Raw genomic sequence first — 16,345 nt, 5'->3', positions numbered from 1 at the left:
TTCGCCGCTGGAAAAACGTTTAGTCGGTTTGCTCTCCTCTTTTAACGTAACGTAGTTACCTTCGACAAAGGATATTCCCTTGATGATCGTTTTAAAACATATATCTCTCATCAGAGATCTCGGAAGAAGCTCATTATCACGTGCTGGAGAAAAGAATTTATTCCCTCTTTCGCGAGAGTATTACGCGCTCCGCCCGAGAGGCGAAGCGGATTTTTGTTTCCTGAATTTAATATTCCTGATCGAAGCTTACGAGCTATTGGAAATATGCGCGATCCGAGTGAAATTAGTATTATTATGACGAACTTGTGACAGATTTGTGGAATATACAGACTTACGAGGTACTCGAAACAAATAACATTTGCTCGAAAACGCGCAGTATGCATTTCCGATGCGCGAGAAACAATTGTGCGCGCTACCGATGGTAAACCGAACCTTTCGAACAGTTCCACGATGCCGGGCTGCGTCGAATATTTGGAAAATGGACCGCGCGATTTCTCCATCATTTCGCGAGAGAGTCACTTGAGACTTCGAATACTCATTCACATGCACACGTACATATTTCTACATATCTCTTTATATATTCGCACACACATGTATAAATATATATATATATATATATATATATATATATTATATATGTATTTAACGCACACATTTCGCTTTTCGCGAAATACGAAATAGGTCAGCTAGTTGCGCACACAACAGAGAGACGGTAATCACCCGATATCGTGGCGGAACAGCGGCGGTCCACAACGAGGACGGGCGACGACGACGACGTCGACGACGACGACGACGAGTAGCTATTGAAAAGCGACAATTATCCGAAACAAGCCGTCGGAGCCGGGTCCGCCAGAACCGGGCGAGAATCTCAAAGGCGATGCGATCGCCAAACCTTGAGCGCAATGTCCATCCCCATTAACGCCAATGGCGACGTCTTTCGCCGAACTACATCCCCGGTCCAGCGGGTGTATTGAAAGAGCCAACCTTTGAAGGCGATCACTCGGCGAGTAGCAACAGTTCGCCACACTGAGCCTACCGTTGCTATCAAATACGTGAGATAAGATAACGTTCATTCCGATACGCGAGAACGCGGGTCCTTCGAATTGCAGTCCGGCGGAACCCTCGCGCGGCCGCCGCGCCGCGCCGGTCGAACGCGGGGGAGAAGTTTCCTCGTTTGGTGGCAGCGGCCGAAATTACTGTTCAACGCGGCTCTGTAATATTCAATTGCCCCGCCGACACCGCCGGAGCGTCGGATCGGAAAACGCAACTTGTGTCTCGAGGTCTTAGCAACGGATATTTTGTCTCTCGAACGAAGGTCGGCTGTCGCGAAGCGGCTGCGGAATCATCCAATTTTCAACTTTTCCCGCTGCCGTACTAACGCGCGGAGTTGCCTTAGTTATTAAAACAAGAAAGCCCGTCGTAACTCGCAAGCGTCACGGTGGACGTCTACAAAGAGGGCGAGGCTTCTGCTCGCCCTCTCTCTCTCTCTCTCTCTCTCTCTCTCTCTCTCTCGGCCGACGACGGGCAACGCGGTCTCGATGCGTCCGTAATTACGTTCTTTCGCGGCAGGAATGTCAAGTTTTCGATGTAATAAAACTTAAATAGAGCGTGCTCAAGACAGTGAGAGGGAGAGAGAGAGAGAGAGAGAGAGAGAGAAAGAGAAGAATCCGACCGGGAGACTTGATGGATGGAGACGTTCACCCAAAGGGAGAAGCAATAAGACCGAACCCTTTCCACGAGATCTCACAATGAACAGAGCCTCCTCTCCTTTGGCTTCCTTTGGCTTCTCCTCGCGGCATTGATTTATTTTCCCATCCCTTATCAGTGCGACGGTCCGGTGCACTCTCTGACCGCGGCGGGAAAATCAGCCGGCGGGATTTCGAACGAGTGCAATCGTAAGAGTGGCTGAGCTTTCCAATTGCCGCAGACGTTTCGCTCGTTTGCACTAGCGGCCCTTTAATTATGGTCGCCGTTAAATGATTATTCTCGTTAGCGGGATTAAGAGACTGCAGATTTTATTCTATTAATGCCCCCTACGCACGGTAGTGTGTGTGTGTGTGTGTGCGCGCGCGCGTGTGAGAGTCGTCCAGGCAACTCTGGGATTCAAGTAATCCCGTTCGCGAAAGCACTTACGCGCGAAACTCGACGACAGAAATGACATTACCGCCATGTCAAAACGTGCCGCGGCAAATACCGAGTCGGATCGAGATCCGCTCTAATTAGATTTCCAATTCAGTCGAGCCGGTGTTTGCGAACGACGCGCCTCGTCCCGGCATTCGTGCGACCGCGCGCGCGCGCTTTGTGCGAATCTGTTAATAAATAGATGCGTGCAACGCTCGTCGGGTATTATTGTATCACGCACTTCGTGCAGGCCGACCGTTACTGCAGCGATGTGTATTGATTACGGCGGTAATTCGGCTAATATACGCCCATTATTCGCGCGTCGCCCCCGTTCGCCGCGCCGCGCCGCGCGGCAAGGTCGCGAAAAAATATCCCGGCCGGCGCGTCGCGTCGCGTCGCGTTTGAGGAACGAGCGTTCTCTCGCGCGGCTCTCTCTCTCTCTCTCTCTATCGCCGTGACCGCGGAACGTTTATCCGTCGGTCTATAAAAACGAGGAAAATATCGGGCGAAGATTGCAGCGCGATTGCGACTCGGCCGAGGGGAACCGGATATTTGAGTATTTTTACGGCCCGAGAAAATCGATTCATCTTCCGCAGACTCGCCTGAAAATAACGCGCGCCATACGCTGCTGTACTGCGTGCACGTGAATATGAATAACACCTTCTTACATATTAACCGCGAAAAAATCTCGTATGGAAAATATTCCCGAGATTTGTTCCAGAGCCAAAGAAAGCGAGAGAGAGAGAGAGAGAGAGAGGGACAAAAAAAGAGAGAGAGAGAGAGAGAGAGAGACGTAATCTTCATCAGAAATCACCATACACTCCGGCAATACACGTAGAACGACGTACACGACATACGATTCGTGTTCGAGGATAGAGAGGGCGGAGGGAGGAGGGAGGATTCTCTAATAAGCAGGATCCGGACACGGAATACAGATGAAGAACCGCGCGGCGCGCGGCTTCTGAGTGGCCGAGCGCGTCGGAAATTCATCGTCGGTCTCGCGCGCGCGTAACATTGATTAATTAATATCATCGGATAACCCACTTCCGCCAGTCGTTGCGCGTCGCGCGTGAAAGCCGCATGTGTGCCCGCCAATCGCGAAGCGTTCAATCGGCAAGCATTGTCGCCGCGAAACCGCCGGTTTTGATCGCCGCGCGAGCGAGTTTGCCTAGCCGGTAGCGCGCTCGTGAGAGGAAGAAAAGAGGTTCGAAAAGGCGTTTTCTGCGACGTGGCGAAATTCCGGAAGGACGATTGGACTCACGTGCTCGACCATGGCCGGGTAGTCCTTCGGGTAGAGCAGGAAGGCTCCGATGATGTGAGCCACTGAAAAGACGACTCCGGCGATGCAGGCGTGCCGCAGCCTGATCGGCAAGAGCGCGTAGGCCATGTAGATGAAGAAGCAGACCGCCAAGGCGGCGGCCAGGGGTCCTCCGGTGTGGGAAGTCCTCGATCTCGCCGTGTCGCCGGAAGTCATGCGGCTCGCCTCATGCAGGTGGGCCAGGTGAAGGCTCAAGGTCACCTGCAGGGCCAACAGGGTGACCAGCACCATGCCGCTCACCCCCGCCAGCCATATCTCGTTCATACCCGGCCGGGAGATGGCCACCACAAGAACTAGAAGAGGTAGAAAAGTGGGAATTTTTCAGCCAGCGAACGGGAGACGTAACGCTCCTCGGTCTCGCGTTGTCCTCGTCTGAAGGAAAAGAGTTGCACCGAGAGAAAAATACGCTCAACACGAGTCGACGAGTACAATAGTCGTTAAATAGTCTCGCCGCGACTCGTTAAATTCTCATGTAAACACGATCGGAAGAGAGATTTTATACATAATGATGTATATAAATTATACATTATTAAATATACAATTGTATAAAATTATGTATATACGCGCATGTTGAAAAATTCGGGCTGTTGAATGAAGACAAGAAGAAACTGTTTCGTTTGATTATTCGTCTACAGCAGCGGTTAGTCACGCCGTTTCGGCGCCGCGACCACATTTTCCCGTCATTCTAACGGGAAAAGTTGCAAGGTAGAAACGGCCGCGTGAAGTGAAAATATTGTCATCGTTGTGGTAGCGCTCGCCGCGGAAATAATCGTCCCGACTGTGTAATTCACTTCACCGCTTACAGCCGTGGTCGCGCCGCGCCGGCGCGAATAGCGAGCACTCTCATCCTCGGTATAGCCCCGAACGTGTGGATCCCGCGGAGATCCTCTCACCTGCGTAAACCACGATGCAGCCCACGAGAGTGATCGCCAGGAACAGATTCTCGGCTCTCTGCAGCTGCGCGAAAAATTGCTGGCCGTCGGTGAGATGCAGCTTGAGGACGAGCAGTAGACCCAAAGCGAGCACCAGGCCGGCCAATAAGCCGAGCACGTGCGTCATGTTGCTCTGGTTCATGCGCAGGAAGTAGCGCTGGTAGAGCATCTCCACCTGGAAGACAGCCGCAAATCCCTCAATTGCGTCGGCGAACCGAGACGCGCGCGCGTCCGCGCAGTCGTTCGAAAGCCGACTTTGCGAGCGCGAGAAGCGCGCGGAAAAGCGCGCGGGATGCGCGAGGTTCGCGCTCGCTCGCCGAAGCGTTGCTGCTAAATCCGTTGATTAAACCATCCAACAGAAATATATACCGCGCGCGCGCGCGCGCGTTTATCGATACACGCAGTCACGCGCGGCGCATTCCTATCGTATATTCCATCTATCGGAATCGCACCGCTCGAGGCGGAAAAATGTATATCGCGATATGTACCTCGCGGCATACGTGAAAGCCTACAACCACCACCACCACCACCACATAGGCATGTTTGGCGTATCACCGATCGGTCCGTTGCGTTTATTCGGACCGATTCGGAGAGATAGCATTATATGCACCGAGAGCAGAACATTATTATTACTAAACTTGTTATAGCAATCCATTTTGGCCCCGACTGCGACCTTTTATTATCCTGACAAAAAGTTACCGTCGTAATACGCATATATTGCGGTTGTCACCGTTGACGCTGCAGCGACATTTATGGCTACGAAAATGGCTCTCTTGACTATAATTCCTCAGCTGCGTTATAATTATAGTTACCAATACCGTTTTTTTCTAATGTAGAGGTCATCGATGCGTTTCGAACGCCTCGATAATTGCTCCTCGTGTGCGGGAGAAAGTATCGACGGACAGGATCGCGAATATGTCCGGGACATGAATTTTTTTGCGCGCGCTCCGCTGTTTTCGGGAGAAATATGAAACATAAGGTAATTTCTCTCCTCTTTTTTTTCTTCCTGGGGACAACGCGATATTTTTTGCGAGCGTGTGGGGATTTCTCTCTCTCTCTCTCTCTCTCTCTCTCTCTCTCTGTCTGTCTCTTTTTTGCAGCCACTGCGATAGTCGCAACAGCTCTTCGTGACCGGCATTTATCCTCTTAACCGTTTTTACCGGCAGCACATTTTGTAATCAAATTACGCTGTACTTTAACTCCAACGCGAACTTTATATGTAATATAATCAATACATATCCCGGATATCGCTTCTATACGCGCTTCTATATACGCACCGCTATATGCGTGAGTATAACTTTGATAAAAAGGGAAATTTGTGTGACCAGCATCTGTAATAATATTCATGACGTTTGCATACGTATGTACGTGCATATGTATACTTAATAACATAATACAAGACTCGCGAATATAGCGCGCGCGATTATACCATATGATATAGAAATTCATTACCTTATTGCGTAATACCACATGGCGTTGCTCTCGTATGACGACGAGTCCCTTTGTGAGCGAGATACAATTACAGAAGGCACGAGGGGCACGGGAGAAAAATACGAAAAAATGAGGCACAGTAAAGTAACGATACAGTTATATATGATATCAAGCTCGGGAAGGAGCGGACGCGTCGCGTCGCCGGGCGGGGCGTATTACGCGGGTCTCTCCCCAAAGAGATCGGCAAGCGGTTTGAAATTTATATCGTCGCAACGGTATCTATTTGCACAGACTCGCGCCCGCTGACATATTACATTACCGCGACGTCGGATTTTACGCGGCGCAGCCGCCGCGCACGGCTGCTGCAATTTGTACGCGCCGCGAGAATCGCTATTTGCGAACATTCCCGTCGGCCGAAAGCGTAACTTAATCAAGTCTCTCCGAGTCAAATAACAGCCGAGCCGAGGGAAGAAGATCCGCGCGCGCACGCCCGCCCGCCAGAGCGACTCGATTTGCTTTTATTTTTTGCGCGCTTAATAATACATAACGCACAGCAGAGCCAAACGTAATCCCGCGAACGACTCCTGCGAAATCTCTCTCCGACGCGACTCCGACGATACGTTCAAACGCGGCGCGATCTCGCATATTTCTCTCCTTATGATCCTCCCCTTATGATCTTATAAGCTCGCGGATATCATCTACGCGACTTACTCCGCGCGGAAAATCGATCCTTCGTCGCGTTTCAGTCGGTTTCGTTTCATTATCCTCCGCGACTCCGGCATTTTTATTTGCCCGCTCTTACTTTTATTTTTTCCCGGCATTGTACACCGCAGAGCCTCCTCTCCTCTATACAGCACCACCGAGTTCGTATCGCTCTCCCGTCTCCTCATCTTTGAGAACATCCCCCGAGCGACTTTTCTTCGCTCATCGCCCTCGTCGTGCGCTCGCCGAGGGAAACGCCGCGAGCGACCATCCCGCTTTCGTCTGTTAACTTCTGCCGGATTTCGAGAATGAAATCCAACTCGTCGGAGGCGGAGATAAGCCAGAGAATCGCGAAGGGGCTGCCGTGAGATAACGCTCGCACACACAGTCTGTCCAATCGATGAACAGCCGGTTGCAGCTTGCGCTTTTTTTTCTCTCACTCGTCGGCGGTGTAGGCAACTTATCGCGCCGCGGACGGAATTAGCGTCATTCGGCTCGACCGGCCGGCCGTTATCAGAGTAGCCATAGCGATCGACCGGGCGTCCCACGTGATTATCATCGGGTAGCTTAATATTTTTATCTCCCGGCGTGAAACGCGCGAGCCTGTCGCAGGCGCACCTGGGAATTCGGAATCGGGAAAGCATCGCTCGCGCTTTCCTCGAGCAGACGTTACGCAGGCGGCTCTCGAGAGCGCGCTTGCGAAATATAGCGCTAAGATTCACCATGAAATTTCCATCGCTCGGTGCATTCGGCAGCATCGCGCGATGTGTGCGCGATCAAATATTACGCGAGACAATGTTAATATAAATAAAACGCGCGATAAATAACTCGGCACTGCGGAACAACGCTGTGCAATGCGAAAGAGCTCCGGAAGCGACCGGCGTTATCGCCGTCTCGCACACGGTCGTTTGTATTATTCCAGTCGGAGGGAAATTTCGAGGAGAGGGAGGGTGTCCTGCGAAAATCTGTGACGCGTAGCGCTTGCTTCGTGTTCGATCCGCAACAAGGGTGTTGCCCACGTTCGATCTCGTTTGCGTGTTCATAATCCGAAGCGGTCTGCTCGCTCGGATTTCTCCACGTCGCACGAAAAATGACGGTCTTGTCGGGGGAGAGAGAGAGAGAGAGAGAGAGAGAGAGAGAGAGGGTGGGGAAAGAAAGAGAGAAGCAAACGTAACGAAGGGTGTCGTAAAGTTTGCGGCGTCAAGCCGAAAGCAAACGACGGGACGATAGAGGGCAACAACCCCTAAGGTGGAGAGCCGTCCTCGGTGTCCTTTTTTGCCCCCGCTGCCGCCACGCGAATCTTCACGTTTCATCGTCTATCTCGCCGGCGGTGCACCGGTATCCGCTGAGACAGCCGGATAATCGAGGCGCGACTTTCGTCCTCGGCGCAATCTCGCCGCGATTCACAGGTTGTATTCTCGCGATTGCTAAGCCGGGCAAACGATCGCGGCGGAATGACAAATATTGGGCGGATTAAGGCCGTTGTCGCTCCCGGTGAATAAGTTTTATTTAAGACGCGCCTTTTGTGTGCGCTGCTCATCGAAAGCGCAGTCTCGGCAAGCATCCTTCGCCGGAAAAGAAGGTCTCGAGAAGGGAAGTACGTAAATGCCGCCATTCGCGCTGACGAAATACAACAACGAAACGCACGGCGCAACGCACGATTTTCCATCGAGACTGTCCTCCTTCTTCCTTTCTCCCTCCATCTCTCTTTGACAGAGTTCTCCATTAATAATGGCAGGTCGACGATAGGACGGCTAATTGAGCGGCTAGTTTTTGGTCTCCTCTTTTTTCATTCTCGCGATAATAATGTTGAAACGGCCGATGAAATACTAATTCGATATAACGGGATCTTTCCATCCGCAAAGAGAGAGAGAGAGAGAGAGAGAGAGAGAGAGAGAGAGAAACGATTAACTTCTGTCATACGGCGAAATGTGAGTAATTACATATGACCGAGATATTTCCAGGCGCAAAGCATAATTTCGTAAGGAATTTCCTTCATTTGCATACTTTGTGTGTGTCGCACCAGCTCTCGGAAGAAATATTTTCTTCCTTCCGCCCTACTCGGGCTCGTGTTGTATACACTTGGTGTTTTTAACATTCACCGACGAGAACTTTCTATTTTCGTCGTATTTTCGTGCTACCTCTGTCGTACACGTCTATATCTTTTTATATTCCGCATATCCCATTTCGCCGCGTTACTCTCATTTGGCGAAATGAAACTCTCATTATGCGGTAATAACTCTCGTATCGAGTTTGCCTATCGTACAAAATTAAACGCGGCGTTGGGCGAAGCTTCCTTACCTTCTCGCATTACTGGAAATTAATTCGCAAAAATCTCTTTATTTTCCGAATCACCACTCTCATTTGCGAGAGCTCGTGGGCCAACGGCGTTTTCATCCGCGCTCGCGCGAAAGCCGCGGCCGAATTAATCACAGCGGCGCGCCGGTGAAAATCTCCGATTTTATCTGAAAGCATGCGTTGTATCACGCACTTTATGACACGTTTTCGGCGAAAAACAGCGGGAATGAATGCGCTTCGCTCACAAGAGCGCGCAGCGCGATACAATGTCACGTGCGTTATTGCGGCGCTCCGACGTGCGCTTTGACACGTCGATAAAAACAAGCATATTGTCGGGTTTGTGACAGCGTACGCTATCGGAAAATAACGCGATGGTCGGAGCTGTCCCTTGAAAGTCGTCCTGTCGGACGGAAAAATGAACGGCGGTGACGCGATCGAGCGATGCATCGAGCAAGACACATCCCAGACGCGTCGCTGTCGGGAATGTCTCTCGAGCGAACGCAATCAAATGGACGCCAGTCGCGTCCACGGCTTTTCCCTGCAAACTGTCCGACCTCCTCCTCCTCCTCCTACTCTTCCTCTTCCTCTTCCTCCCCCGCGGCAGCTTCGGGTCTACGTGACCAGACAATGCGAGTCATTCCCACGGGAATCGCTCGAAGAGCATCGACAAGTTCGCGCCGTTTTCCAGTTATACTGTCACGTATCTCGCGACAGTCGCGCGGTAATTTTGTATATTCGCGGATCGTCATCGCGGGCTCGCCACGTGCGAGACACTCCGCCCTGGCAGCACCACGTCGATTCGGAAATTCCTCGAACTTCGCCCGCACACCCATCAGACGTCTCCGTCGACGTCTATCTTCGAGTTGGATTTCACCCCCGCCTCCCTCGTCGAGTCATTATATCCCGAAGAAACATTGTTAGGACCATCCTTATGAAGCATAAAGCCCCCGATAAGGCTGAAAGTAGGATGCCCTAAAAATGGATGTCTCATTATTACCACATCAGGCCCCGAGATGGATCTTTTAAGAGGATGCTTTAGATATACAAAATTAAGTTTTAGAAAATTAATAAGCGTGTAATAAAACTGTCATAATTTAGTATTGTTTTAGTAGATTATCTGCTTTTTATCTGGTTCTTTTAAAGATTTTTTAATTATACCGCAATTAGAAACAAATTTTATTAGTTTTATTAGTTTTAAAAACAGTAGCAGGATTTTTATATGTAAAGAATGCTATATTTTATAATATGTAAGGTATGCTACATTTTCAAAATAACAAGTTCTTGTTGCGTATTAACAAGGTTATAAAGAACTGAAGAAATTGCGGTCTACATTTCTTGGAATAAGGAGAACGAATATTTTTACTCAAGCAATAATAAAAATATTTCCTTATAAGGCCCTCATAATATTGCCTTATAAGGACCCGTTAAACCATTTGTTACACATTTTGTAGGACCCTCGTCTTTCTACCCCTACTAGGGCCCGGTTAATGTTGGGGAAAAATAAACAGACCCTCATCAGAGCCCTATTAATTTTTCTACTCGGGACCCCTCGACGGTGCAAACGATGACACCGTGTATGCGTGATGTTGACGATTGCTCGGTATATATTAACGATACTAACGATATCTGCGTATGCACGCGCGCGGGGGATTCCAATGTCGATGACAGAGAGAGTCCGCTGGAAGCGAGTACAGGGTACTGTAGAGTAACGCGAAGAGACTTTATACGTGTACGAAGAGAGATCGATCACGCATTGTGTCGAAGGAAGACACAATGTAGCGTCGGTATGTCGATATATAGCATTTATTGATCGCTGACATTAGATAAGGGAAGTTTACTTTAGCATTCGCTCGAGCGTATCGCGGAGGCAACCACCGGGCAGATACACCGTGGCCCTGCCGGTTAATGGATAAGAGTGCGGACCCGAGGCCAACTTCAATGACCTGGTTATTCAAATCCCAGTCGCCGCGCGCTGCGGAGCGGGCTAGCAGACCCTTATGCGAGATTCAGCAGTCGGAAGCAATGCTATTAGCAAGCCGACGGCTGAATCCCGCGTGTTTCGTTAAGGCTCGTCTACAATAGCTGTAAGGCTGTAAGGCTGTAACGTAAGCTGTCAGCGAATGAAAGTATTTCATTTCGTATCTTGCAACCTTACAGCCTTACTCTTACAGCTAACGTAGACGAGCCTTAAGACTCCGCCGCGCCGGGCTGATCCGCCCGCGTAAGGAACGACCTGAGGATTTCGCTGATGAACGAAATCATCAACGACGAAAGGCGAGGACCGACCTTTCTCGCGCACGACACCGTTGCAGCCAGGAACGCGCGCGCGCGAGCGAGCGAGTAATTAAAGTCGAAGGGAACGGCGAGAGCGTTGGGAAATTCGCTACCGCCGGAAAGAGCGACACGAAACTCGCTGAATAAAGAATGCGGCCCACGCGTTTCCTGTTGCTGGGAGCCCCGTTAAAATGCACGAGAGAGAGAGAGAGAGAGAGAGAGAGAGAGAGAGAGAGAGAGAACGGGGGGGAGAGAAAAAAAACAGAGAGCTGCACTCGGGATTTTCCTCGGTCTTTCGCGATCTTTCCGAGCTAGCGTGTGCAGTATCCTCAAACAACACGCGCGCAACGCGCCACCACCATATCCACACGCGAATGCAAAAGTTCACGTTACAGAGCTCGCTGCGTTTGATGAGCCGGACGTTTCGATATATATTTCCATTTGAGCCCTACAGCTGCCGAAGATCCGGCCAAACGCGTTAACCGCGTCGTTCATGCCGCAGCCAGGTTTCGTCGCCTCGCGGGCATGAGCATCGACGGGGAGAGGGCGATGTTGTATTTCCGCCGATGTGCAAAACCGACGATCCAACCACGAAACACACCGGCCACCGACGTCTAGCCAAGGCCGCATCCGCGCGCTATGCGGCGGAAAAAGAGACAGCTGGAGCGAGAGGAAGCGAGAGAGAGAGAGAGAGAGAGAGAGAGAGAGAGAGAGAGAGGGAGAGAGAGAGAGAGAGAGAGAGAGAGGGACGGAGGCGGTTTGTCGCTCGTGCGAAACGGTTTCAGCGCGAAATTCGTGTTGCCGGTCGAACAAGAGGAATGGACGGCGAATACGATCCGCGAAGTTTCGGTGGCTCGAAACTGTTGCGAACCAGTTTGCTCGACGCAACAACTTTACGATACGCGGATTTCCGGGACCAACAGTCGGAACTTGTTGCGCGATTTTGTATTACCGGCTAGTATCGGCTCTCTCGGCCCTTCCCTTCCTCTCTCTCTCTCTCTCTCCCTCTCCCTCTCTCTCTCTCTCTCTCTCCCTCTCTCTCTCTCTCTCTCTCGCTTGCAGCACCGAGTTGGCGAACTTTGACGCGCATTAGCACTCCTACGCAGCGCAGCGCACGTCAATCGGCAGCGCTCGATACGCTTGCTCACTTACTCAATCGATCGTTCTCTTGCTCCCTCGCTCGCTCGTGCGTGCCGCCGCATGATGAACTTAGATTAATCTCCGATTCGATTTGCATAGTAAGAGCTCGCCGGTTCTCCGGCGAATGTCACCGCCGTAGACTTACGACGCTTAATCCGCGGTGGCTTGTCGAACTCGCGACGACTCGAACGAAACGAAAGCGAGTCGATCGACACGCGATGATTGAGGGAGGAACGCGTGAGACGAAGGAGGAGAAAAGATAAAGGCGACATCCTGTCTCTGTCTCTGACCTGCAGATTCTTGAAGCGATGCGAGGCGCACAAGGAACTCAGGAACCTGCTGAGCGCGCATTTCTGCGTGCTCTGGGTGATCCCCGCGTTCGTTGCAGCTTCCGCCATGGTTTCCCTTCCGCTGGTCGATCCCACCCCGACCTCTGATCCTCTGGCCATCTGCAAACAGTGCATGCATTAATTTGCACGAGCTGCCTCGAGAGTGTATAGGGTAGTCGATATTAAGTCTCGGTCATACGTCTAGTAACGTTCCGCTAATATGAAACTCGCGAAAGAAGGATTACGTGATCGATGAATAATTCGCGTTCGTTGAACGCGAAGAGGTGAAGCTGGCTGGCGAGTGGAATTTCCAGCGATCTCTTGCTGGCTGATTCGATACGCTTCGAGGACTCGATGAGCCGCTGAGAGAGCGTGAGAATGAAATTGCAATTCTGGACTCGGTCAGGCAACGATGAAGCGACATCGAAATGTTATAGAATACACGATGAGTGTTTTCCAATTTCCCAAAGTTCAGCGGGAACAACAAGCGTCGTCTCGTGTGCGCTCTTGACGAGTTTCGGCCGACGTGGCGCGGCTGTGTCGCGATTCAGCAATGCATAAATGTGATTTAACGAAAAGCACATACGGCAACCGGGGCTGTGTGTTTGCACATAATACGATAATCGCTGCCCAGCCCGCTCGATTGTTTGTACGTAGGCCGCATGCAGTTTCCGTTACGATAATTCTGTTTGTTTCGAGAGGGAATGATCGAATGCACGCGCGAGATATACGCGCCGCGCGTTGTCGATAGCGAGTTATATTATGAGGGGATCGGTTTATAGACTACTCAAAAAAATTATGGCATCAAAAAATTTGCGCTGAAAATTGCTCAACTTTGAACAATGATTACTCAATGACAAATGGTTGTAAGACGATGACTTCTTTTCTTTTTTAATTAAAGGTTTAATTAAAGGAAGTCTCAACTTTAACATGCTTTCGGTTGATTTTAGATTTCCAATTCATTGCTATAGCGTGCGATCTCATAATTCAATGGCATGTTTTTGATTTAAAAATTTGCAACCTTGACAAAACGCACAGGCTTGGGTAATATTTTTTCGAAATTTTCATTTGCGGGGAATGAAAGTTTGATTTTTCCCCTTTCATTAAAAAAAAAAAATTCAACTCTACGATTTTTTTTCGCGATTTTACAGCATTTTAAAGAAACCCGTACATTTTCGTTATTGAAGGTAGAATTTGTAGGAAATCACTGCCAACTTTGACATTACCTAATGGGATACCGAATTTTTGCATCAAGTGTAAAACTTAAGTGTAAAAGGTAGTTCATGGTAGTGTTTTATGATAAAGAAACATGCATCCATTGTCTCAGGCTCAACGAGAGAGCACTAATTATTGCGCTTATGAGCGAAGGCTTTTCGCAAAGGCGTCGCAAATGTGGCGAGGCGACTCGGTATTAACCAATCCGCGGTTTCGCGAATTTGCTTACATTTCCGGGAAACAGGTAGTTTACAACCCCGAGAGGGACAGGGAAGACAACAGATGACAACTCCACGAAAAGATCCCCCGGAGTCGGCAGTGTGCCAATGCCAAAGATTATTGAACATACATTGTAGCTACGCAAACCCTTTCAGTAACGAAAATGTAAGGGTTTCTTTAAAACGTTGCAAAATCGCGAAAAAAAATTGTAGAAACTTGAATTTTTTTTTAAATTAAAGGGGAAGAATCAAACTTCCATTTCCCGCAAATAGTATTTTCGAAAAAAGACTACCCAAGCCTGTGCGTTTTGTTAAAGTTTGCAAATTTTTTAATCAGAAACATTGGATTATGGGATCGCACGCTGTAGAAATCAATTGAATCTAAAATCAACCGAAAGCATGTTAAAGTTGAGACTTCAACCTTTAATTTAAAAAGAAAATCATCGTCTTACGACCATTTGTCGCTGAGTAATCATTGTTCAAAGTTGAGCAATATTCAGCGCATATTTTTTAATGCCATAATTTTTTTGAGTAGTGTATATTCGCCGCGCACTCTTCTCGCCCGTCGACAATTCGCGCCGCTCGTTGTTTATTCGCGCGTGCTTTCTTCTTTTTTTGTCTTTCTTTGTCTTTTTTCATCCTGTTTTTAGCTGTCACGTATTAAGCCCCGACGACGCGTTAATGCACTTCGGTCGACAAGCCGCAAAGAATCTCCGCAAGAAGGGTTGATTTTTTACCCGTTTTTCGGTCCTCGATTTTGGAATCGAATTTTATGCCGAAAGATAGTTCATGATGAGACATTAATTACAGAAAAGTTTTACGTTGAGCATACGATTGGTTTCAAAGATGTAGAGGGCCAAAGTGGTCACCTACCTACTAAGAAAGTATGACACTGATAACGCTTTATCACACGAATTTTTGCAAAATTCGCTATCTATAGGTTCTTTGAGTTATAAATCTGATGTCAGATTTTAAAAATTCAAAATGGCAAGTGCAATATGGCGGACACACGTAGTGAAACAATCATTTACTTTTATTGGAACTGTTATGTTGTGGTTTTTACGGCTAGCTGATTGCAAATTTTCTATTAGGTTTTCGAAAGTAATTTTTTCAATGACAATTTTTGAGTGGAAAAAGTATTTTCTTATTGTTTTTTCATAAAAAAAATATCAAATTCAAATTGATATGTTACATGATGCATAAAGGATAACGTGATAGTTTTATTTATTTGTTATATTTTGAAGATTTTTCATTGCAGACGTGTTTTTTCATTGCAGTTTCCGTGACTCTTTATAATTACATATCATTATATCCAATGATATAAAAATTATCTAAAAATTCAGTTCTGAAGTTAACGGTTTTAAAGTATTGAGTATTATAATTAGAGGAAAACACTACATTCATTATCAAACAAGACTCAAATGTTTAACTCTTCACAAAAAATGAAAACTCTCCGAAATAGTTGAAAGTGCTCACGACGTTTCATTTGTTTCCGTACAACGTGATACAGTTTTATTGCAAATTTTATCTTGCCTTCATTGGCTGGATAACTTTTTCATCTCGCCTGCACTGAAGATAAATGTAAATCTGATAGAAAATTCGCAATCAGCTAGCCGAAAAAGCCACAACGTAACAGTTCTAGTAAAAGTAAATAATTGTTTCACTATTTGTGTCCGCCATATTTTACATCCGTTATCTCGAATTTTTTAAATCTGACATCGAATTCGTAATAAGCAACTCGAAGAACCCATAGATACTGAATTTCGCAAAAATTCCTGCGATAAAACGTGTTATTAGTGTCAAACTTCCTTGGTAGGTAGTGACTACTTTTGACCCTCTGTATCTCTGAAACCAATCGTATGCTCAATGTAAAACTTTTTTGTGATTAATGTCTTATCATGAGCTGTCATTTCGCATAAAATTTAATTTAAAAATCGGGGACTGAAAAACGGGCACATTTTGCGGAGGTTCTTCCTGGGCGCACGGTAAAGCGAGAAAAATCTCAGCGCCCCGGCAGCCGCCGAGTGAGAAGAGCTATCGAAGAATCAGATTGGCGGTCAGAATTCATGTCGTAGCCTCTCGACCAAACCGGCCGCGCGCCGTTTATTGGCAATGTCCGACGGCAATGTACGTGTCCCGTGTGTGACGCGCCACGTTGCTCTCCATCTTGAAAATTGAGCAGGCGCATCAAAGGGAAAAGGATCCGGCAGAGTGGTTTCGCCTTTCCGCATCGTTTCCTGTTTCCACGTTCGTTTTGTTCAACGATTCGTACTTCACTCCGCTGAAGACTCCCGCCGTTCGGTAATGGGGAAACGTGATGCGCGTACGAACGGAGCGCCCGTGCCGTATCGCACGACTCGGGTCGTT

At 48.4% G+C, this 16,345-nt stretch overlaps 1 protein-coding gene across 1 annotated transcript in view; it reads right to left on the bottom strand.

Moving 5' to 3' along the window:
• The window catches only part of LOC105191454 (adenylate cyclase type 6), a 105,315-nt gene that overhangs the window by 52,441 nt on the left and 36,529 nt on the right, over window positions 1-16,345 (bottom strand). Inside the window, exons 4-6 of the mRNA XM_025297145.1 lie at window positions 12,507-12,665; window positions 4,333-4,546; window positions 3,383-3,732 (exon numbers count right to left, since the gene is read on the bottom strand). Coding sequence (XP_025152930.1) covers window positions 3,383-3,732; window positions 4,333-4,546; window positions 12,507-12,665 — 723 coding nt within the window. The remainder of the gene's footprint in view (window positions 1-3,382; window positions 3,733-4,332; window positions 4,547-12,506; window positions 12,666-16,345) is intronic.

This window comes from Harpegnathos saltator, unplaced genomic scaffold, assembly GCF_003227715.2.
Source record: "Harpegnathos saltator strain DR-91 unplaced genomic scaffold, Hsal_v8.6 scaffold171, whole genome shotgun sequence".
In the NCBI taxonomy this organism is placed as follows: Eukaryota; Metazoa; Arthropoda; class Insecta; order Hymenoptera; family Formicidae; genus Harpegnathos; species Harpegnathos saltator.
The sequence above is the reverse complement of the archived record's forward strand: the minus strand, read 5'-3'. Positions and strand labels throughout refer to the sequence as shown.